The sequence below is a fragment of the Dama dama genome, chromosome 11, assembly GCF_033118175.1.
Source record: "Dama dama isolate Ldn47 chromosome 11, ASM3311817v1, whole genome shotgun sequence".
Lineage (NCBI taxonomy): Eukaryota > Metazoa > Chordata > Mammalia > Artiodactyla > Cervidae > Dama > Dama dama.
In genome coordinates, this window is record NC_083691.1 from 257,191 (window position 1) to 280,933 (window position 23,743).

The 23,743-nt window shown below is 54.4% G+C and overlaps 1 protein-coding gene across 2 annotated transcripts in view; it reads right to left on the reverse strand.

Annotated features, from left to right (window-relative positions):
* The window catches only part of CACNA1B (calcium voltage-gated channel subunit alpha1 B), a 202,873-nt gene extending 179,428 nt beyond the window's left edge, over positions 1-23,445 (reverse strand). For both annotated transcript variants that reach the window (XM_061156143.1, XM_061156144.1), the window contains exons 1-3: positions 23,162-23,445; positions 22,036-22,141; positions 18,637-18,776 (exon numbers count right to left, since the gene is read on the reverse strand). In XM_061156143.1, coding sequence (XP_061012126.1) covers positions 18,637-18,776; positions 22,036-22,141; positions 23,162-23,445 — 530 coding nt within the window. The remainder of the gene's footprint in view (positions 1-18,636; positions 18,777-22,035; positions 22,142-23,161) is intronic.
* Between the last annotated feature and the right edge of the window lie 298 nt (positions 23,446-23,743).

Sequence of the window (23,743 nt, forward strand, 5' to 3'; positions counted from 1 at the left end):
TCAACCACGAAGACTCATACACAAACCACTGAGGGATAACTCCAAAATGTGAATGACCTACACCAATAAAACTGCAGAAATTGGACACATACTAAGATACACGCCACTCCTGGATAGACAAACAAAATGTGGATTTTTAAAACCTGATTCTCCACAAATCAACTCAGAGATTCTCAATAATTGAAACAACTTCCCAAAAGGAATTCTTTGGACTATAATAACATGATTTCAAAATTATCTAGAAAGTTAAATCGGCAAAATATTAAATAAATATTCAGGAAAGAAAAGGGAGAAGGTCCTGTTTCATGAGACACTGAGATATTACTTTGAGCTCAACTTCTGGACCACGGGCCAGATGGGTTCGAACCCAAACAAGCAGCATGGGTAACACACAAGAGCACTTCAGTATGTGGCAAAGGACGCACAACCAAACGACGGGAAAGTTATCCCGTCACACAGAGGAAATAAACTGCCCCTCTTCTAGACATCTGTCTCAAGGAAACAGTCAGAGGTATGGCACTGATGTAGGTATGCTTTCTGGTCTTTTCTATAAACGCAAACTTTGAAATAACTTAAACAGTCAACAAGAGGAAGATGACTGGTCGGCCCCGTGTCTTAAGCGCATTCTCAGCTGTGGGGGCGCACAGACCGCCCCAGGGACCTCGCGAAGCCCTGCACAAGCCAGCCTGCCAGTGCCGGCCGCAGAGTGCCCTGTGCCCCCGGGGTAGGGCACCAGCTGTGTATTTCAAAAGCCTACACGTAGAAAAGGCTCAGAATGAAGAAGCTCAAAACATTAACAGTGGTTATCTCAGGGTAGTGGGCCTGTGGGTCATTTTTATTCTTTCCAATAGGAGCATTTTCAAGTGATAAAATCAATATTTTTATTTACATGGCAAAGAAGAATGTGTACCCTACACTGAAATTGTTTAAAATAATAAAATAACTTTGAGGCACTTTAATTAAAAATTATATATTAACAACAGTAACAGAAGGGTGACTATAGCATACATTTTTGTATTCAACATGCATTTTCTGGGTGCCTATGATTCCCAAAGTCTTAGGCTCTAGGAGATGCTGGAGAGCAAGACAGGAGGTCAGCCTGGGGGAGGGGAGCAGGACTGGCTTGGAGCTGGAGGCCTTCCTTCTGGGTTCACACCCAGCATGGCTCCTGGTAGGAAACACATGCTCGGTGTTAGTGAAGAAGCCCTGAAGTTTCCAAAACGAAACAGCAAAGAATCCACACGCATAAACGCCAGTCAGGATGGCTGCTGTCCAAAAGTCTGCAAGCAATAAATGCTGGAGAGGGTGTGGAGAAAAGGGAACCCTCTTACACTGTTGGTGGGAATGCAAACTAGTACAGCCGCTATGGAGAACAGTGTGGAGATTTCTTAAAAAACCGGAAATAGAACTGCCATATGACCCAGCAATCCCACTTCTGGGCATACACACCGAGGAAACCAGATCTGAAAGAGACACGTGCACCCCAATGTTCATCACAGCACTGTTTATAATAGCCAGGACATGGAAGCAACCTAGATGCCCATCAGCCGATGAATGGATAAGGAAGCTGTGGTACATATACACCATGAAATATTACTCAGCCATTAAAAAGAATTCATTTGAATCAGTTCTAATGAGATGGATGAAACTGGAGCCCATTATACAGAGTGAAGTAAGCCAGAAAGATAAAGAACATTACAGCATACTAACACATATATATGGAATTTAGAAAGATGGTAACGATAACCCTATATGCAAAACAGAAAAAGAGACACAGATTTTTGGACTCTGTGGGAGAAGGCGAGGGTGGGATGTTTCGGGAGAAGAGCATCGAAACACGTATATTATCTAGGGTGAAACAGATCACCAGCCCAGGTTGGATGCATGAGACAAGTGCTCGGGCCTGGTACACTGGGAAGACCCAGAGGGATCGGGTAGAGAGGGAGGTGGGAGGGGGGATCGGGATGGGGAATACATGTAAATCCATGGCTGATTCATGTCAATGTATGACAAAACCCACTACAATACTGTAAAGTAATTAGCCTCCAACTGATAAAAATAAATGGAAAAAAAAAAGAAAACATAATGCAGTAACATGCAAACATGTCCAAACCATCAGTCATGGAAACAAAAGATAAAACAGCAACAAGGCAAGGCCTTACACCGAATATATCATCAAGAGGATTTAGAAACAAAACACACAGTAGTGGCAATGTAGGTGTTAAATTTAAATAGAATTAGTAGGAATGTTGGAGAATGGCATGGCAACCCATTCCAGTATTCTTTCCTGGAGAACTTCATGGACAGAGGAGCCTGGCAGGCTCCAGTCCATGGGGCACAAAGAGTCAGACACAACCGATCAACTAACACACACATATAGTAGGAATGTAAACTAATGCATCACACTTGTAAAACAACTTGCAAAATAAAATGCCATAAAATGCTTAAACACTTTCAATTAGTCCACTCTGGGAATCTGCCCCATTGAAATAATGAAAAAAAAAAGAAACCAAAGTCGAAAGATCAACATCACACTATTGCGATTAAAGAGTTGGACCATAAAGAAGGCTGAGTGCCGAAGAATTGATGCTTTGGAATTGTGCTGGAGAAGACTCTTGAGAGTCTCCTGGACAGCAAGGAGATCAAGCCAGTCAATCCTAAAGGAAATCAACCTGGAATATTAATTGGAAGGACTGATGCTGAGGCTGAAGCTCCAATATTTTGACCACCTGATACAAACAGCCGACTCATTGGAAAAGACCCTGATGCTGGGAAAGATTGAGGGCAGGAGGAGAAGGGGGTGACAGAGGATGAGATGGTTGGATGGCATCACCGACTCAATGGACATGAGTCTGAGCAAACTCCTGGAGATAGTGAAGGGCAGGGAAGACTTGCGTGCTGCAGTCCATGGGGTCACAAAGAGTCAGACATGACTTAGGGACTGAACAACAACAACAATCATCTTTGTGTTCAATGACAGTGGAAGCCTGGGTGTTCATCACAAATAACACATCAGACCTAATGTGTTTGTGAAATAACAGTAAAGGATACAGATGAACTGATCCCTGGGTGAATCTTAGAAGTACTGCACTAAGTGAAAGGAGCCAGATACAAAGGGCTGTACAGTGCATGATGGCACCCGGAGCCAGTGTCCAGACAGACGCGGCCCCAGAGACAAACACGAGGTGAGTGGTTCCCGGGGTCGGTGGGGAGGGCATCGGGGAGTGACCACGGACGGGAAGGGGCTCCCTTCTCGGGGACATGGACTGCTCTAAAATTAGAACATACTGAAAACTGCTGAACTGTACACTACAAAAGGATGAATATCATGGTATGTGAATTTACCTCAATATGCTGCTATACACGAAAAAGTAAAATGGAAGTTTTATGCAAATTATGATTACAAATACATAAAATACACAAAGACTTGGGCCCCTGAGCACACACTCACCAGCTTGTGACCACTGCAGCCCGATCCCCAGGCCCATCACCTTGCACACGGAACGGCAGGGCATGGAGACATGGCGTAGACTTGGGGACACACAGGCGTGAGGCACATGCTCAGACACACAGCCCCACAGGTACACAAGCAGCCAGTGTGGACAGCAGGAGCCACGGACACACTGGACCGTGATCATCCGTGGAGCCTGGACCGTGGATGATGGACCAGGAACACGTGGTGTGGACACACCAGCCAGTCCCTTCCTGGGGTCCCACTCACAGGCATCCGAGCCAGGGGGTGCCCAGCCATGAAGAAACATGGGACCACTTGTTGCAGTGTTGGCCTGGGGCCCCGACCCTGACCCAAGCACCCCCCAGCCCAGATTCTGGGGTCCCCAGCTGGGTCTTTGTAGCTGCATGTTCAACATATTGGCTGAGTTGGGTCACCCTGCCTTTCCACATCTGTTTTATGATGGGGGGGGGTCACCTCTGCCCCTCCACAGGCCAAGGTGGGAGCCCTCCCTGAGGCCCCAAGTCCATCAAGTCCGACAAAGAGAGCAGAGATGCCCGGGACAGCCTCAGTCTGGGCTGCCAAGCCCACACAATTGCTATGGACATCTCTCGGACTCTCAAAACGTAGCAGTGTGGACAACAACTCAGCAAGAAGGGTCTGGTGTGTGGCCTCCTTGGGATTGTTGCTGCTGTCATGGGGGAGGGGTGGAGCGGGGCTCCAGGGAAAAGCCAGGAGCACTTTGTCTGGGGGAGGCTTGCCCCTGCTTGCACCAGCCCTGGCTCACCCTGGGCAGGTGCACGGACTCCAGGTCAGGCCCACGCCCAGGGAGACAGGGAGCTGTGGGCAGACATATGGCAGGGGCAGCACCATCTCCAGGAACTTCTTTGTCACTGACTTTCCAGATGCTGATTCTTGCCCAGGAGGCTGAGGCAGTTGCCATGGATATAGCCTCCTGGTCTCAGCCAAAGATGTCTCAGCCTCTGCCATGCTCCCCACTCTAGCCCCATCCTGGGCTGCACATAAAGCACAGTGCCCTGCACTAGAGGCCCTGAGCCCGCTCCAAACCCTAGAGACCCCAGGCAAGGCTGAAAAAGGGCCAGCCCTGGCAGGTGCAGGCCCCCAAGCCAGACAACATGACATTCACAATGCACTCAAATAAAAACATCACAGCTGTCTACTTTATACCAAGGACACTCAGAGGTCAGCACCATTAGTCCCATCATACAGAGGAAGAAACTGAGGTTCAGATGGCACATCCAAGTGTCCAGGCTCACGACCCAAGAAGAGGAGGAGCTGGGCATGCCCAAAGTACAGGAAAGTCCAGCTAAATGTTCTCACCCCCTCCAACCCCTCCTCGAGGGCTAGAGAGCAGGTAGGGACCACACAGAGTGGACATCAGGGGTTCCAGGCCCCCAGCTCCTTTGGGTCATGGGGGCTGGCCATTATAGAGATGCTCTACAGTCCTTCCCTGACCACCACCCATCTGGACATTGGCTCCATGTGGATACTGCATCCTTAGACTGGCTGAAGGGTTCTGTCCAGCTTGAAAGAGGCCTAATACTTTTGTCACCTGAAGCAAAGCTCTGACCAGGGAGGTCAGCATGACCCAGGAAGCTCACCCACTGCAGCCATGGAAACCTTGCCTTCACGTCACTGTCATCAGACCCTTCATCTCAGGGTAAGCAGTACTCCTCCTGCACTCCTAAGGGTCGGGGTGGCTGGTGGTTACAAGCTTGGACTTTGGCTTAGTCTAGCTGGAATCTGCACTGGTTCCTGCAAAATGTCTGAGCTCCTCTCAGTTTCTGGTCTGTAAAGTAAGAGTGTCATCTCCTCCCTGTAAAGATGAGGGGCCCTGCCAATGATGGTTGAGCAGGGAACCTGAACTTCTACTCCACATAGAAGTTACAAAGCAGAAAACCCTGTCTCCTTACTGAGAAGGATCAGAGACCCAACTAAAACAGAGTTAATAAGAACCAGAGTCTCAGAAAAACATTTGGAGATGTCCAGGTTTCAATCGCATCTCATTTATCAAAAAGCCAGGAAGATCTCAAACTGAATGAAAACGACAATCATAGATTCTGACACTTGAGATAACAGAGGCACTAAAATTTTCTGACAAAGATTTTGCAGCAGTTATGATAAAGTCTTTCCACAAACAACCACTAACATGTTTGAAACAAACAAACAGAAGAAAGTATCCTGAACAACATAAAGAAGAATTAAATGGAAAATTTATAACTGAAAACTACAATAGCCAATGTGAAAAGCTAAGAGGATGGGCTCAACTGTAGAAGAGAGGGAACGTGGGGAAGGGCCAAGGGGCTGAAGAGCAGGAAGGACCCGAGACATCAGGCCCAAAGACGGAGCCGGGGGAGGGGGAGGAAGCAGTGGAAGGAATGCGGGGAGAGGGGCTCCGGGGCTGTAAAAGCCAATCAGAATCGCAGGCAAGGGGAAAGAAGACAAGCCTTCAACAAACCATTATCTTTTAGGAGGGTCTGAAATATCCCCAAAATGAAAGAAATATGACACAGAGACACAAAGTGAGCCTATGCTTTTAAAAAAACTGTGCTAATAGACTCGCTCAAAGCAGGGTTACCACAAGCCTTCAATTTTTAAAAAATGCACTATCTGCAATAAAGTGAAGCTCAGTAAATGATGTGTGCCTGTATGTGCTCAACAACAGAGCCACAAAATATGTGAAGTAAAAACCCATAGAAATGTAAGGAAAAACAGACAAATGCACTACTATAAACACAGACCTCAGCACCCACCTTGACAACTGACAGAACGATCAGACAGAATACCAGCAAGGATACGGAAGACTTACTAACACCTTCAACAGAATCTATTCCACATTTACGGAACACGCCACACAAAAACAGCCATATACATATTCTTGCCAAGTTTCCATGAAACATAAACAAAAATAGACCGTATCTTGAGCCTAAAAGAAACATTACCAAATTTAAAATAATCAAAATCACACAGAGTGTGTTCTCTGACCACATGGAATCAAGCTAGAAATCAGTAACAGAAAGATACTGGAATATTTCCAAACATTTAGAAACTAAATAACACATTTCTAAACAATCTATAGATCGAAGAAAAGTCTAGAGAAAATTTAAGAACACATGAAACTGAATTAAACTCAAAATACAACATACTGAAATGTGTGAGACACAGCTCAAGTGTGACTGTCTCAAATCACTGATCTAAGGTCTCACCACAAGAACTGAGAAAAAGAAGAGTAAAACAAACTCAAAGTAAACAGAATACAGAAAATAATAAAAATAAGGGCAGAAAAAATTAAAATTGAAAAAAGAAATTAAAAAATTATTGAAACTAAGAGTTATTTCCTTGAGAAGATCAATAAAACTGACAAACTTCTAGCAAGACTAACCCAAACCTCCCAAAAGAGAGAGCTGTTGAGAGAGAAGACATAAATTACCAGTATAAGGAATGAAACAAGGGCTGTCACTACAGATGCTGCAGACGTCATAAGAATAATGAGGGACTACTGTGAACAACTCTACACACACAATTTTGACAATTTAGACTTAATGGACTATGTCCTAAAAAAACTACCTCAACTTACCCAATAGGAAATAGATAATTTAAATATCCCTTTGACTATTAAGGAAATTGAATCCATAAGATTAAAACTCCCTAAAGAGAAACCTGTAGGCCAGCTGGATTCACTGTAGAATTCTACCAAATATTTAAAGAAGAATTCACAGCACTTTTACACAATAGCTTCCAGAAAATAGAATGGGGAAGGAACACTTCCAAATCCATTTTTGGAAGCCTGTATTATCCTGATATCAAAGCCATACAAAGACAGTACCAAAAAAAAAGAACAAAACAAAGCAAAAAAAAAACTAAACTGACAGATCAATAGCCTTCATGAATACAGATGCAAACATCCTTTAAAAAATATTAGCAAATGCAATTCAGAAGTATATAAAAGGAATTACATACCATGACCATGTTCATTCCAGGAAGTAAGTCTGGTTCAATACTCAAAAATCAATCATTGTAATTCACCATATTAACAGGCAGAGGAAGAAAAGGTCATGTGAGCATATTAATGTAGAATGAACATTTGATAAAATCTGACATTGACAAGTGGAGAAGGAAATGGCAACCCACTCCAGTGCTCTTGCCTGGAGAATCCCAGGGACGGGTGAGCCTGGTGGGCTGCCGTCTATGGGGTCACACAGAGTCAGACACAACTGAAGTGACTCAGCAGCAGCAGCAGACACTGCAAGAGGAAAGCTGATTCATGACAAAAACTCTCAGAAAAGAAGGGATAGAGAAGAACTACCTCAACTTAATAAACAGCATCTACAAAAACCTGCAGCAAAGTGAAAATGAAAGTTGCTGAGCTGTGTCCAACTCTTTGCAACCCCATGGACTATACAGTCCATGGAATTCTCCAGGCCAGAATACTGGCGTGGATAGCCTATCCCTTCTCTAGCAGATCTTCCCGACCCAGGAATCAAACTGAGGTCTCCTGCACTGCAGGCAGATTCTTTACCAGCTGAGCTAGGGGAAGCAAAAACCTACAGCAGACATCATACTTCACGGGAGGAGTTTGAATGTTTCCTCCCAAGAATGTTTCCTCCTTGGAAACAGGGCAAAGGTGTCCACTCTCTCATTCAGTGTAGCACTAGAAGTCCTAGTTGATGTAATAAGAGAAAAAAAGGAATGAGAGGGCAGAAAGAAATAAAACCGTTCCATTTGCAAATGACATAGTTGTCTACATAGACAACTCCAAAGAATCTTAAAAAAAAAAAAATCTCCTAAAACTAAAAAGTGCATTCAACAAAGTTACAGAAATAAAAACAAATATAAAAGAAAATGTTTTGCTTTTCTACGTAGCAATAGCAATGGACACTTGAACACTGAAATTTTAAATATTGTACCATTTGTACACACATAAAAATAAAAGAAAAACTTTTAGATGTAAATCTAACAAGACATGCACAGCTCTTGAATCCCAAAAACTACAAAATACAGAGGAAAGAAATCAATAAGGTCTACATAAATGAAGAGACATATCATGTTCATAGATTGGAAGACTCAACATAGTAAAGATATTAATTCTCTGAAAATTAACAAACTAATTTTATACAACTCCTATGAAGATTTTGTATATATATTGACAAGATTATTCCAAAATTTATATGGAAACAAAGGAACTAGAATAGCTACAACAGTTTTTAAAAAAAGAATAAAGTGGGAGGAATGAGTCTGCCCAATTTTGATACTTAAATAGTTCTAGTAATCAATACAGTGTAAAACTGGTGGAGAGATGGACACAGATCAATGGAACAGCAGCAGACCCATATACACACATGGCCAGCTGACTTCTGACAGAGGAACACAACACTTCAGTGGTGGAAACACACTTCACAGCCTTTTCAATTAGTGGTACTGGGGCACCTGGATACCCACATACAGGCAGAAAACTAGCAAAAAGAATCTCAACTGAAAGAAACCTCACTCCTGAAACAAACACTAACTCGGAACAGATCCCAGACTTAATGTAAAATATAGAAGATAAAACTTTCATGGAAAAAAAAATAGGAGAAAATCTTCATGACGTCGGTCTGGCAAAGAGTTCTTAGACTCAAAACCACAAGCCCTATCTATAAAAGGGAAAACTGACTAACCGGATTTCATTACAATTTAAAGCTTTTGCTCTGCAAAAGTCCTCATCACAAGGATGAAATAAAATTAACTACAGACTGGGAGAAAATCAACTAGTATCTAACAATCCAATTAGAACCTGAACAGAATACATGAACTGACATTTCACCAAAATGGAGATACAGATGGCAGACAAGCCCATGAAAAGATGTCCAATATCAGTGGCCATGCAGGTCAGTGGCCATTAGGGGAATGCAAATCAAAACCACCATGATATATCACTGCATACCCACCAGAATAGCTAAAATAAGAAACAGTGACAACAGCAAATGCTGGTAAGGATATGGAGAAACTAGATCACTCATACATTGCTGGTGGGAATGTAAAAAAATGTAAAGTAGTACAGACACTTCGGATAACAGTTTGGTAATATCTTAAACAACTAAACATGCGCTATAGTACGGCCCCATAATTGCACTCCTAGGCATCCATCCAGGAAACTTACGTTCACACAAAACCTGTGCACAGACGTCCAGAGCGGTCTTGTGGGAGACATTTCAAAAGCCAGAAACAAGTCACGTGTCTTTCAACAGGTGAACAGTTAGAGGCAATGGGCAGTAAAGAGAAACAAAGTACAAACGTGCGGCAATGTGGCTCAGTCAGCCTCAGAGTCATCCTGGTGAACAGAGCCAGTCCCTAAGGCGCGATTCCATCAACCAGTGTTTAATGCTCCTGAAGTGACAAAGTGATGGACGCGGGTGCTGGATCATGGTCTTCAGGGATTAAGGGGCAGTGAGGCCGGAGGAAAGTGGAAGCGGGTACAGAAGGGCAACAGGGCGGGTCCTGGTTGGGATGGAGTTTCTGCGTCTTGACTGTGCCGGGGTCGCACTCTGGTCGTGAAACCATGCTACAGCCTCACTGGATGGCACCTCAGCACCCTCTGTGCATGCTGCAAATCTGTGATGAGTTCAAGATAAGATATTTAATTTTTTACGAGGGGATGTTAATAATAGCATCCAGCGCAGGAAGGTCGTGGGACGATCACATTAGAAGAGCAGCCAGTGCCTAGGAGACTTCATGGAAGAGCCAACTTCACGCTTTCGTTCTCCCCTGCTCGCCCTTCCAGCCCCACCCACTTGTGTTCCACCAGAGGGCTCTGCACCCACGCTGCTTGCTTGCCAGGCCAGGGACCCAGAGAAGCATGGGAGTGAGCGCACCATCCCAGGGGGCCTCACCCCATGGAAGGAGCCACTCACGGAGACCGAACCCTGGCCACATGGGGGTCTCGCTCGTGCCCCTGCTGTGCCCCTGCGTCAGTGTATTGCAGGGCTGGACAGTGGGAACACCAGGCCCCAGGACTGGTCAGGAAGTGGGAAGAAGGACACTCTTGTTTCCTGCCCATTCCCTGCCCCCACACTGCATTCACAGAACCAGGGCCCCAGACAGCAGGTGTGCGGAGGGGCCGGCAGGCAGAGAGGGCGGGTGGTGCTGGAGGCCCCCTCAGGGATGCCCCCCCTCAGACAGGAGGCTGCAGGACACCCAGGACACCCCCTGACCCCCCATGGGCTCAGCAGTGCCCTCCCCGGCTCCTGCCCCAGTCCAGGCTGCAGAGGGTCCGGGGCAGTGGGCAGCCCTGCCTTCAGCCATCTCAGTCCACAGTCCCTGCTGTCAGACCCAGGAGGCTGATGACCAACCGCAAGGAGTGAGGAAGGACCTACAGACAACTAACCTGGGCCCACCACACCACAGACACTGCAGACCCGGACTGGCAGCCGCGTGGACGCCCAGGATCAGTCAGGCGCCACCTGTGCCCATGGGGGCCGAGGGAGGTTCCCACTCCCCCCGCTGGGTTTCAGTCCCACAACACTCACTGCACGCCGGGGACTGGGGGCCAGGGGCCATCAGAGGAGCCTGGAGTCTGAGCGCAGCCTGCTGCAGACTAACTGTGTCCCCCAGATTCCTCTGTTGAAGCTCTGACTCCCAATGGGACTGTATCTGGAGATGGGATTCTTGGGAGGCAAATGGTTAAGCAAGGTCCTACGGATGGGCTTTAATTTAAAGGATTAATTTAATAGAACAGGGAGAGACACCAGAGACCTGCATCTGCACACACAGAGAAGCGGCCCGGGAAGACACAGTGGGGAGGCAGCCACCTACTGGCAGGAAGACACCCCACCTAAGGCAACCCTGCGGGCACCTTGATCTTGGACATCCAGCCTCCAAACTGAGACAGTGAACACCTGCTGTTGTGGGCCCTGACCCCCATCTCAGGCATCTGTGCGGCACCCAAGCTAAGGGGAAGGTTCTGTAGGGGAAGTCCATCTGTGGAGCCAGCCAGGAGGGAAGCCCCTGGGACAAGAGCAGGGCAGAGAGGCCCTTAGGCAGAGAAACACAGACCCACATCCTATCATGCTGAAAGCAGAGGCCCCAGGCACATGGGCTGTTATACCCTGGGAGAGAGAGGGAGCCACCAGCTGGAGTGATGAGGGCTCCGAGAGGGGCTCCCCAGAGAGGCTGAGGCCTGGAGAAAGCGGGGCACAGTGGAGCGGCCAGCCGGGTGAAGACAGGACACCCAGGGGCCTGTGCAGGCGGCCTGCGGGGGTCCGCAGGTTCCAGGTCTGTGTGACTCAGACGGGCTGTGGGCAGGGCAGGAAGCGGCCCATCCTGGCGGCCCCCCACCGCTCAGCCAAGGAGGACCTGCTCTCCTGCCTTTCCCCAGTCCAGGGACTGGGACTGGCGTTGGCTCCAGGCCTAGCAACACAACAGGACATTAGCAACCATTCTCACCTCCGTGTGAATGTGCAGCTCTGGGCTCACCAGCATGAAACAGGGTGAGGGGAGGCACCTGAAGTTCAACAGGAATGCAGAGTCCAATGCCCAGCTGCCCCACCCGCCTGAACAGCTGCAGGTTTATCCACCAGCCACAGGCAAAGACTCCCACTCCCACCAGGCATGAACTTGACCTCCTGTGACCTCTGCAGGCACACCTGGCACAAGATACATGGATAGATGAGCAGTTGCTCCCTGCCACCTCTGCAGAGGGAGGGCTTCCCTGGTGGCTCAGATGGCAAAGCATCTGCCTTCAATGCAGGAGACCCAGGTTCAATCCCTGGGTCAGGAAGATCCCCTGGAGAAGGAAATGGCAACCCACTCCACCATTCTTGCTTGGAGGATTTCAAGGACAGAGGAGCCTGGCAGGCTACAGTCCATGGGGTTGCAAAGAGTCGGACACGACTGAGCAACTACCGCAGCTCTACAGAGGCACACCGAGATCAGCATGCTGTGGGCACCAGCTCCAACAGTCCCGGGGGCCCAGCACTCAAGACCCCGCAGTGCAGCAGAGCGGAGCTCCGGGCCTGAGTCTGGCAGCCTGCACTCCCTGTCCTGCCAGGATCACCAGGCTTTTAGAGCTGGGTGGAGGGGGCTCTCCTTCAACACATGGGGTGGCATCTGCAGGCAGCAGCCAGGAAGGGCCTGGTTCTGGCTCCCCACAGCCCTCCAGGAGGGTGTGAAAAACCCTAAATCATAGGAAGAAGGGGGAGGGGAGCCAGGAGAGCAGAGACACTGAGAGGTGAGCAGTAGAATGAGCCGCCCTCAGCGGACACCCAACCGGCGGGGGTGCAGACAGAGGGAGGCGGGGAACCCCATACCTTGCCTCTGGCGCCAGCACGGGGCTAGCAGCCCAGTAGGGCCACTGGCAGGAAGCAGGCACCTGGGAGCCAGGCAGACACAGCGGCCAAGCCTGTTCTGAATTATCAGCAATGCCTCAGGGATGCTGCCTGGGGGGAGTTTAAAGATGTGGTCCCCAACACCTCCCTCTGCTGCTCCAGGGGCCGCTGGTCAGAACTCAGGCCCCTCCCCATCCCAGCGATTCCCAGCCTCAGGTGGGGATAGAGGAGAAGGTCCAGCAAACCCCCAACCTGAGCAGGCATCAGAGACCCCGCCTGCAGGACCACATCACGGAACAGAGGAAGAGCCCACACAGGGCAGCTCCGGCCCAAACGTAAGCTCTAGAGCCCGAGGTCACAAGCCGAGGTTAGTCCACCTCCAGACCCAGTGTCACTCACGGTGTCTCTGGTCACCTGGGGCTAGGCACGGTGCCCTTGGCTCCCACACGTGGGCATAGGCTCACTGCTCACCTTGGCCCTCACCTGCTGGACCCCTCCTCACCCAGGGCCCGGCCTCCCGGGACCACATTCCCACGCCCTCTGACAGCAGCCCCAGCCAGGCCCCCGGTGCTCAGGAGGCAGGGCAAGGCGTGGACACAGACATCCCTCCCTAGGCAACACAGGAGGCTCAGGCCAGCGACAGGAGACCCTGAGTTCTAATTACATGTCCTGGAAAGAAATCCCAGCTTAATTTGGAGTAAAATGAGATGCTGTGGTTAGAACTGTCCACAGGGAGCTACCTGCCCAAGCTGGGATAGACCTCTCCTCCCCCAAGGGAAGCTCCAGGCTGGGCCATAACTGGTGGGGGACTCTGGGCCCAAGTCCTCATGGTCTGAGAGGACCCTGCCCAATTCCCAGCTGCAATCAACCCCTGGGGACCAAAGGCTGGTCTGGGGGCTCCCTTGGGGATGGGGAGGGCAAAGGTGCAGGGGTGGGCACGGCAGCAGTTAGGACAGGCGGGCAACGTGGGTGCCACACTCAGGGGCCAGCAAGTTTCCTGAGGACAACCAAGTGGCAGTGCTTCCCACAGCCCAGTCCAGCCCAGTCCCACACTACCTCCTGGGCACTGCTCCCCACGGTCAGCAGCCCACCCCCCAGGTCAGCCCCTGCACCCAGAGCCCCAAGCAGCCCCCACGGCCTCCCAGCATCTTGGCCCCCTGCCCCCTCCCAGGTTCAGGACGCCCAAGCCCCTCCCACTTGCTGCTCTGCTCAAGGTCCTTCTTAAGGACTTCCCCTGAACCCCATGAAGGGGAACTTCACCCCCACGGCCCGGCTTCCTGCTCGTCACTGCACTTCACACCCACGTGGACAGGCTGCTTGTCGCCTGCGTCCCCGGGAAATGCAGCCTCCATGTCCATTGCTGTGTCCCCAGCAACCAGGGCACTTGACAGATACCTTCCACACAAACGAGGGGATGGGCAGTCAGCCAGAGGGTCAACGGGGAGAGACGGGAAGGTGACCAGCCAGGGGAGCCCAGAAGAAGGCAAGAGGCTGGGCAGAGGGCATCCTCACTCACTCTGCCTGCAAGCCTGTCCCTCCATCGCAGACCACCTGCGACCCACGCCAGCCTCAGCTGATGGGCATGCAGAGCACCAGAGGATGGCTCCCGCCCCATCCCTGCTTTCTCATCTAACAACCCAGCACATGCACTCAGCTCGACCTCTGGTGTACTGAAATCACAGAGAGATGAGCATGGACTCCAGGGTCCCAGCTGCCCTCGTCCACCAAGACGTCACTCCAGCACGCCGGCTGCACCGCTGCTGTTCTGCCTCCTGGGCCAGGCTGTGGCCCCCGCCTGATTAAACCCTCTGCCCCTCCTCTCCCTCCCACCACTGCCCAGTTCTCTGCCCGGCTTTGCTGAAAAACTCCCCTGAAGGTGGATGAGCTGCCCTGGGTGCCCACCACGGACCCTCTGGGCCTACAGGCGCCTCCGTGCAGGCCATCTGCGAGGACCCTTCACCTGCAGGCTGCCTGTCACTGCACTCAGCAGTCCATCCTCCCCGCACTCCTGCTCAAGAAGGACACGCTCTTCCTTCCTAAAACACTGTCCCCACCCACCTCACTGGCCAATCCCAACCTACCAGCTCTGGAGTCCCCAGCCTCACCCACAGACAGCTTCTTCTCCAGACCCCACCCCTGGGGGTCCTGTCTGATCTCGAGCTCTAAAGGCCATGGAGACACCTGTGTTCTGGTACTGACCCCGTCAGCCACTGCCTCTCACCATATACCTAGCAGGCTCAGCCCCTTACTACTGAGCCTACACCAAACCACAGCCGTCCAGACCACACCGTGTTCTCCTGAACCCTGTTCCTACATGGGAAAATGAAGCCTGTACTGTCAGTGAGGAGTGGTCTCCACAGCACACCCACCCCCAAGCCCCACGATGTGGCCATGAGCCTGTGCCCTCAGCCCTTGCTGAGCCTCTGGACGCCTAGAGGAAATAGAGCGGGCCAGGGAGACCAGGTACCCTGAGAATGCAGCCCGCAGGGCAGGGACTGGGGGTCTTGTTCACTGCTGTATCCTCAGCTCTGATCCTGAGTGAACAGCGATCAAAGGACAACCAGTGGGCAGGGCAGCACCAGACGAGAGCAGCTCACGTGGCTGGAAGTGTGCAGACTGGGGACTGCAGCCAGGACAGCCCCGCCCCACTCCGTGGGCAGGACAGGTGCTGTATCGCTCTCCCCCCACAATGCCAAGGCTGTGCCCAGGCATAGTTTACAGATGAGTGTATGAGGTTAAGAGGCTTCCCCGATGCAGGGTAGGGTCACAGTCCCATCCAGGGCACCTCCCACGCCCCGCATGCCAGCCCCAGAAGCAGAAGCAAGCCCAGTTGGCCTCGGGGACAAGTCAAGCTTCACCAGGCAACACAGCCTTCCCTGTTCACCATGGGGTTTCCAGCCCTCTGAGTACCAATTAAGTAAATGCTAATTAAAAACAACACAGTAACAAGAAACAGTGCCCCCATGGCTCCCCACAGGTGCCTCAGCTCAGGAGGGTTAGGGCTCTTCTGTGGATTCCCCAGGCCCAGGACTCACCCCAAAAACAGACAAGGCCTCCTTCTATCATACACCACACATACACATATGTAGACAAACGTGCATACACAGCTCTGCACATGCATACATACACATGGGTGCTCAGTTGCATGTGTGTATACATACATACATGTGTGCACAGTCACATGTATACACGTGTGCACATGTGTGTCTGAATAGGTGCACATGCACACATACAAGTGCATGCACACACGCGCACGTGTAAGTGCACATGTGTGTACACATACAGGCATGAACAGATGCACATGTGTGTGCGGATGTGCACATGCACAAATATACATGTATGCACCGCTGCACACGTGTACACATATACATGTGTGTGCATGCACACACATGCAGTGCAGGTGTATATGTGTGCACACATGCATACATACACATGTACACACATTGCCAGTCCCCAGGTGCTGCAAGCAAGAGCAGCAGAGCAACTCCCCCACATGACTCTGGGCAGCATGTGAGCCCCCATGGCACACAGACCACCTTCCCCATCTGGGGGCTTCCCTCCCAACCCAGAACAATCCCTGCAAACAAGGTGCAGAGAGAGGGAGCCTGGAAACCATCGGTGCCAACTCCCAGCCCTCCTCTCACAGTGAGAGCAGAGACTCCACGGCCCATAAGAGAGGCGCAGAACAAACAGAAAGAGAAAGGCAAAGGAAGAATGAGAGAGAGAAAGCAAAAGACAGAGAAGGAGAAACATCGAGAGGTAAACAAATAGAGAAGATGAAGACAAGGTAAAAAAGCAGAGATGCAGAGAAGCTTAGAAATGGGGAGACAAAGACCAAGAGATTAAAACAGGGAGAGAGGGAGAGAGAGAGACACAGTGGGAGGGCGGGCGGGTTAGAGGCTCACGTGAAGGTAGGAGAGAGGAGAGGCAGAGACAGATGGAATGAGGGCAGGGTCTCTGAGGCAAGGCTGGGGGCAGAGTTACAGTCTCGGGACCCTTGGGATCCCCCTGCTGGGGCTCCAGGAAGGTGAGCCGTCCTATTCTCTCCTGTGCCCAGGAGTGTGGTCAACAGGCAAGAGAAAGCAGCTGTCCTTGGAGGTCTCCCAGCCCTCACGGGGGGACCAGGCTCCCTGAACCTGGAATCAGGATATGTTTGTTGGAAGACTCGGGGGTCCTGCCAAGGGGTTGGCATGGACCTCCCTGCCTTGCTCCCAGCAGCCCAAACAGCACCACGGACAGCACCCCCAGAGGCCGGTCCCATCACCCTCACCAGCTCCCAGCTGGCTCAAGCACAGAGCACCCGAGCTTCAATAGCCCATTAATTCAGAAGACACTCCCTGACCCTCCTGGGGGCCCGCCCTAAGCTATGCTCTGGGGACACTCTAAAAAATAATACGTTCATATCCTCAGGGACACAAGTCTACAGGGAGAGAGATGTAAACAGCCAGTGACACTTCTCGACAGCCCACGCAGCGCCCAATGGACTGCAGGGCATACCCTGCCCTCCATGGGCCCACACTCACCACCACGCCCCATCAGTGGGATCTCAGAGGGCTCTCTGTACAAACCCCCATGGCAACCTGCCCTCAGGCAGCAGACGGATGTGGACGGTAAGCACCACACGGCAGGATGGCACAACTCCCAACAAAAGGCTCCCTGCTCCCTTCCCTCCTTGGTCATTAGGAAAAATGGAACAGATTAGAAAGTTGCCCAGCCTATTATATCCAATTTCAGTGGTGCCCATCTCATCAAAGCCAGTGACAGGCTGGTGCCACCCACAAAGACGGCACGAGGCCCACCGGCCCCTCGGTCATCTCCAGGGAGAGACCCTCTGAAAGCGAGGCACCTCGATTCTGGCCTGTGCTGGGCATGCCACGGGCACTGCTGGAGCCATCAGCAGCCGTGCAAGCAGACAGAGAGCCAGCCTCTGAGGCCGGGGTCGGGGACGGGGGCTTGCACTGAGGGTCTTGTCTGGGAGCCCAGAGGTCACATGGCCAAGTCTGTTTATCCTCACGTGTGGCACAGGAGCCCTGGCCAAGCCACCTGTCCCTTGAAAGAGCTCTGGGCCACAGCGGGGCTCCCAGCAAGGAGGCTCCAGGAGGAGCAGCTGCAGGCCCAGGGGTGGGGCCTCTGGGACCTGGACTGTGCAAGCAGGTTTCTGGAGCAAACCCCAGGTGCTTACCCCCACCCCAGCCGGAGGCGGAGGGCAGCCCAGAGCTGGGGCAATGGCAGCTCAACCTCAGAACAGGGCAGAGGCCCTGAATACCATCAGGCAGGTGGAGACACTGAGGCCCTGAAGGCTGGGGGCCCTGTGATGAGGAGACAGGCTTTCTGCCCACTCTCCTCCCCCTCCCGGCCCAGGCTCAGGCAACTTTCTGGATCTCCTGGATTGTTTGGGAACCACAAGCTGGTGATTATTAGAGTCTATCTGAGAAGGAAAGTGGGGGATGGAACACTGATTAAGCACCTTCCTGGAACCAGAAGCTGTGACCACAGAGGCACAGCCTCACCAAAGCACAGCTCCAGGAGCACGTGTCCACGAACCCTTCAGGCAGGAGACTCGGACGCGCACATGTGTCCCCCAGGTCATGGGGCGAAAGAGGCCAGGCTGCAGCCCAGGATTTACAAAATCAGGCCCAGTGCCTTTCCTGCCCTGCGCCACAGCACCAGCAGCTCCACAAGCAAGCTCTGCCGAGGACAAATCTCCTCGACAGCCCCTCAGCCAAGATCACAGCCCAGGCTCTTCCCAGGGAAGAACAATGCCTGTCCACCCGTGAAGACCACCAAGAAGCACCGGCCCCCAGTGTGGACAGTGCTGCCCGAACCCACTCCATGCACAGGGCACCCCGGCCCAGCACCTACCCCGTGAGGACCACCACGAAGTCCATGACGTTCCAGCCGTTCCGCAGGTAGGAGCCCTTGTGAAAGACAAAGCCCAGCGCGATGATCTTGATCCCAGCCTCGAAGCAGAAGATGCCGATGAAGTAGGGCTCTGTGTCATCCTGAGGAGAAGCACAGAGCAAGGTCACCACCGCCCAGACGCACCGGCGAGGACCCCCAGCCCTGCCATGACACCCACCGACTCAGTCCTTTCAGCACGGGCCTGGGTGCTCTGTGCCAGGCTCCCCTAACACACAGGTGGCCCTGTCCCCACGGCCAGGGACACCCAGTCATGTGAGGAGGGGCTCCCCCCCGACACCCTACCGCAGACTGAGCATTACTGCCAATAACAATATGTGAGGGGCTTCCTGCAATCACCAGGGCAATCCTCTTACACCATCCCACAGGCACTGATCACTGCTGTCATCCCCATCCACGGGGGAGCTGAGGCACAGAGCGATCAAGGAACTGGGCCAGAGACTCGCAGCTTATGAGAGGCAGAGCCAGATTCCAAGCCAGAGGTGACCTGGGTCTAACCCTGGGCTCGAACCACGGCAGGGACCATGCCCAGCTCCCTGGAGCACAGCCCAGGACCCGCTCGCTCACTCAGTACACACCTGCTGCATATTCAAAACACACACGTTCTGGTGCGAGCAAACACGGTGGGCCTCAGGGAGCCCCTGGAGGGCAAGGCATCCAGCTGGGCGACCAAGACAGGAGTTCTGGGTGGAGACAACAGACGGCAGCACTGGGACGGGGAGCAGGCCCGCGGGTGCCAAGGCCCGCGTGGGGATGCGCTGTGGGGACTCGGGGAGCACTGGGACGTCACACACTGGGGGCAGCGGCAGACAGAGCCTCTGTGCAGGTGACCCCAGGAGCGGGACCGAGGGGGCACTGGAGGAGGAGGGTCAGCAAGGGAAACAGCCCGAGCGCAGACCACGGACACAAGAGGACAAAGAGGAGGCAGGCAGGTCCTGCTCTCAGGACTGTGAGACCTGCCACCCAGAGGCTGCTCTGCCAGGGAGAGGCCTGGCCTCAGGACCCAGGGAGGGGAGAGCCAGGCTGACTCTTGTGGGGGCTGCTTGTTCCCACTGCGGACCAGCAGCCTGTGCCTTCCTCGCCCAAAGAGCCTAGCCTCCAGGGCTCTCCCGTCCGACCTGGGGAACCCTCAGCCTGGCCTCCTGGCCCATGGCTGCTGGTAGCAGCGTGCGGCAAAAGCTGCTGCCCCCAGGGACCAGACAGTGGAGCGTCCATCACAGCCCAGCTCCCCCATCCTACTGTCCTGTTGCTGACTCATGAGGATATTCCCTCCCCAATGCTTCTGGTCTGGTTCAGTCAGAGGGTCCCCTTTCCCCAAGAGAAGAGGCTGCCAACCACCTACCCTGAATAAACACAGGGCCCCAGCAAACATGTTCAAAGAAACTCTGGGGTCGCAGGAGAAGAGCTGGCCAACATGAGGAGATGGAGTGGGGCCCCTTCCCAGACCCCTTGCTCCCAGCCCCACCCCTGACCACACTCAGCAAGGGCTGGCTCGGGGGAGGGGTGAGACTGTGACCTGGGGGCTCCAGCTAAAGGCCAAGTGGGAAGTTGACAGGTGGGTGGGAAGCAGAGCTGCCGAGGCCCCACTCCAGGGCAGGCGCCTCTGCACACGAAGCCCCTCCCAGCCTCTGGCAGCAGCACCAGCCTCCAGACCTGATCTGGGACCACCACTGTGCCTGCTCCTCAGGCCCTCTGTGTTCAGCCTCCATCCATCTCAGGGCCACCAGGCCTTGTGGGGGTGAGCACATTCTGCTCAACCCTCAACCCTTACAAGTGTACAGACCCCCATCACCACAAAGCAAACTGTCCCTCACCTGTGAGGCTGGGTGCACACTGGCCTACTCAAGCCTGCTTCCCAGGAGGAAGGCCCGAGCCTGACTGCCATTCACAGGCCTCCCTGCCCCTGCCACCCTCAGCCTGTTTCCCTCTGGCCCCACCCCTGCCACACCCTGTGGCCTGGCATTGGAGGCTCCCTGCCAGAAACCCGTTTCCTCTCACTTTCACCCTCTTCTCCAGCCTTCAGAATGGGCACCCACCACCAAGCTCACAGCAGACCAGGGGCCCCATCACCAGCAAAAACCTGGGGCCCAAAGAGGGCAGGTGAGCCTGTCTAGCTCCATGTCTGGACAGGAGTCACCCACGGGGACCACCCTCCACTCTGTCAGTATGCCCTTCACAACCCTCCCCCTCCGAACCCACAACTGAAACCCCTCAGCCGTTCCTGTGCCTGGAGAAACAGCCGACCCACAAACCCCCATCTCCTGGCTGACCACCCCGGCTGTCACTTCTCTGCCTTCTCGAGGTGCCCACCCAAAGTAGAGCATCCCCAGGGCAGCCTACTCTGTCTCCTCTGCTTCACCCCTTGGCCTGAAGTTCAAGGCCCACGCCAAGCACAGAGCAGGCTCTGCTTCATCAATGCTTATCTCTGCTGAAGTAAAGGAAAGAAGTTTGGAAGAACAGTCTCTTGCCAGGATGTGGAGAAAAGGGTTCAGCCTCTGGAAGGCTGGTGCCCCCAGAAGTGTCTCTTTCTTCAGGGACCCCAGGACTGCAGCACCCTCCAGCCCCTGCATGTGCTTTCCTTCTCTCTGCTCTGAAGCTCAGTCTCTCAGGCCCCAGTGAGCCCACATCAAGCCTGGGCAGAGAGGCCAGGGCAGCTGGGACGCTGGGGGCTAGGAGACATAGCCTCACCTTCAGAATGGGGCCTGCCTCCTCAAGCAGCACCCTGCCTCTGCCCCAGCCCCTCCAGATACCCTGACCTAGCACCCTGGTTCCCATGGGCTCAGTGTTTCAACAGGGGAAACATGGGGTCTGGGAGCTCCTGGCAGGAGCGGGTGAGAACTATGTTTGGGGATGTTTGGGAAGAAAGCCTGGGAAGGAGTGCATCCATGGGAAGCAAAGGCCCCACAGGGAAGGCGACCCAAGCAGAGCCAGAGAGGGAGACAACCAGGGCTGCACCTGGGCCAGAGCCCACCACAGCCCTGGAGGGAAAGGGGCAGCCTGGCATTCCAGACCCTGGGCCATCGTGAAGGCCCCTCTCACGTGCCAGCATTAGCTCTTAGTTTCTTAGGTCACGGCTAAGTCCGCATGGGCGGGACAGGTGTAGGGTTGGCTAGTGTCACTGGGCAGAGCAGCTGCTGGCTAAAATGCCCTCCCTCAAGCCACCGGCCCCCAGCAGGGGCTGAGCGGGCTGTCCCACTCCTCCTGACCATTGAGGGAAGTGTTAGCTGCCCAGACAACCCAGCCCAAGGAAGCTGCCCCGTGACGGGTCCTGAAGGGTCGCAGAGTCAGACAAGCTGCCGCCGCCGCACGCCCCGCCCTCAGGCCCGCCGCCACAGCACTCACCAGCCGCTCAGACATGGGCGTCTTGTCTCCGTCTGGGAGGTGCTGCTCCAGCGCCAGCACGATACAGTTGGCGATGATGGTGGCCAGAATCATGTACTCAAACGGAGTGCGTGGGTTAAGGACTAGCCAGGAGGCGCCAAAGAGGAGAGGCGAGGAGGCCAAGGCCGGCAGCGCGCAGTGCAGCAGCCGAGCCCGGCTGCCTCCAGAGGGCCTGAGAATGACCAGGTCCGGGGCCCACCCCACCCTTCCCTCCCCCCTCGGGGCGCCGCGAGGGCCGCCTCCGCAGTCGCAGCCGCCAGCCCCTCAGCACGTCCCCGCGGCCGTCAGAACCACGGACAGCGCCCCTGCGCGGCTCCGCCCGACTCCCAGCACCTCAGCACGTCCCCGCGGCCGTCAGAACCACGGACAGCGCTCCCTCCGCGGCTCCGCCCGATACCAGCGCCCCGAGAGAGGGGCCCGTGCGCCCCCCGCGCGCGGCGGGAGGAAGGACCCAGCGCAGGCGCACACTACCTCAAGACACGCAGCCACATGTACCTACACAGGCACGTGAACACCCATGTACCGAGAGTCCCGAGCGCACGCACGCGCAGCACCGGGTTCACGCTCTGCCCTCACACACTCAGGCACCTGCAGTCAGGCGCGCGCACGGGCTCGCCTCCACCCGGCGCTCACACCTACACGGACACCGATTCGCCCTCGGGTGCCCTCCAAGCTGGCCACGCGCTCTGCGCCGGCATCGACGGAGAGAAGGGACGAGCTCAGGGTTAGGGGGCTCCGCCCAGCGCCCACCCCGCTCCCGCAGCCGCCGCCACCACGACCACACACACACACAGAGAGAGAAACAAAAACACGCACGCACACGCGGCGCGCCGAGAGGGCCCGGAATCCGCCCCGCCCCCTCCTCGCCGAGCGACCCGATGCGCCTCTCCCCGGGGCGCACCCTCCTCCAGCCCGGGGAAAGATGGCCACTGGGCGCAGCATGCGGCCGGCCCCCTCCCAAGCCCCCAGCCCAAGCCGCCCCTCTTAGACCCCGCAAGGCGCAGACGCCGGACGCCGCGCCCCGTCCCCGTTCCCGCGACCTCGGGCGGCCCCTGGCCCCCACCCGGCCCGGCACCCGGCAGGATATGGCCACTCAGTGATGCGCTTGGCGTATTTGCGGACGACGTTGTCCTCGCTGAAGACGAAGAGCGAGCGGTTGACGGTGAAGCAGTTCTGCTTGACCGGGATGGGGTTGTACAGCGCCATGGTCCGCGCGCGTTGCGCGATCGACTGCTTGTAGAGGACCCGCTGGCCCGGCTGCAGCCCCCCGGGGCCCGGGCCTCCCGCCCCGCCGGCCCCGCCGCCCCGCGCCCGCTCCCCGCCGCCGGGGCCCCCATAGCGGCCGCCCAGCTCGTCCCCGAAGCGGACCATGGCTCCCGGGCGCTGAGCGCATCCCCCGGCCCGGCGGCCCCGCGGGGATCGGAAGGCGCGAGGCTCGCCCGGCGCTCTAGCGGAGCAGCCGCGGAGCCGCCGGACCCGCACCAGACCTCGCCCGCCAGGCAGCCGCCGCACCCGACTCAGCCGCCCGCGCCACGCCCTATATGGGGCCGGTCACATGGAGGCGCCAGGCCAATCCGCGCCCGCCCCGCCCGCCCGGATCGCGCCCGCCCCGCCCCCAGCTGGCCGCCCCCGCCCTGTCCCCTAGCCCGGTCCAGCCGCCGGCCCCCGG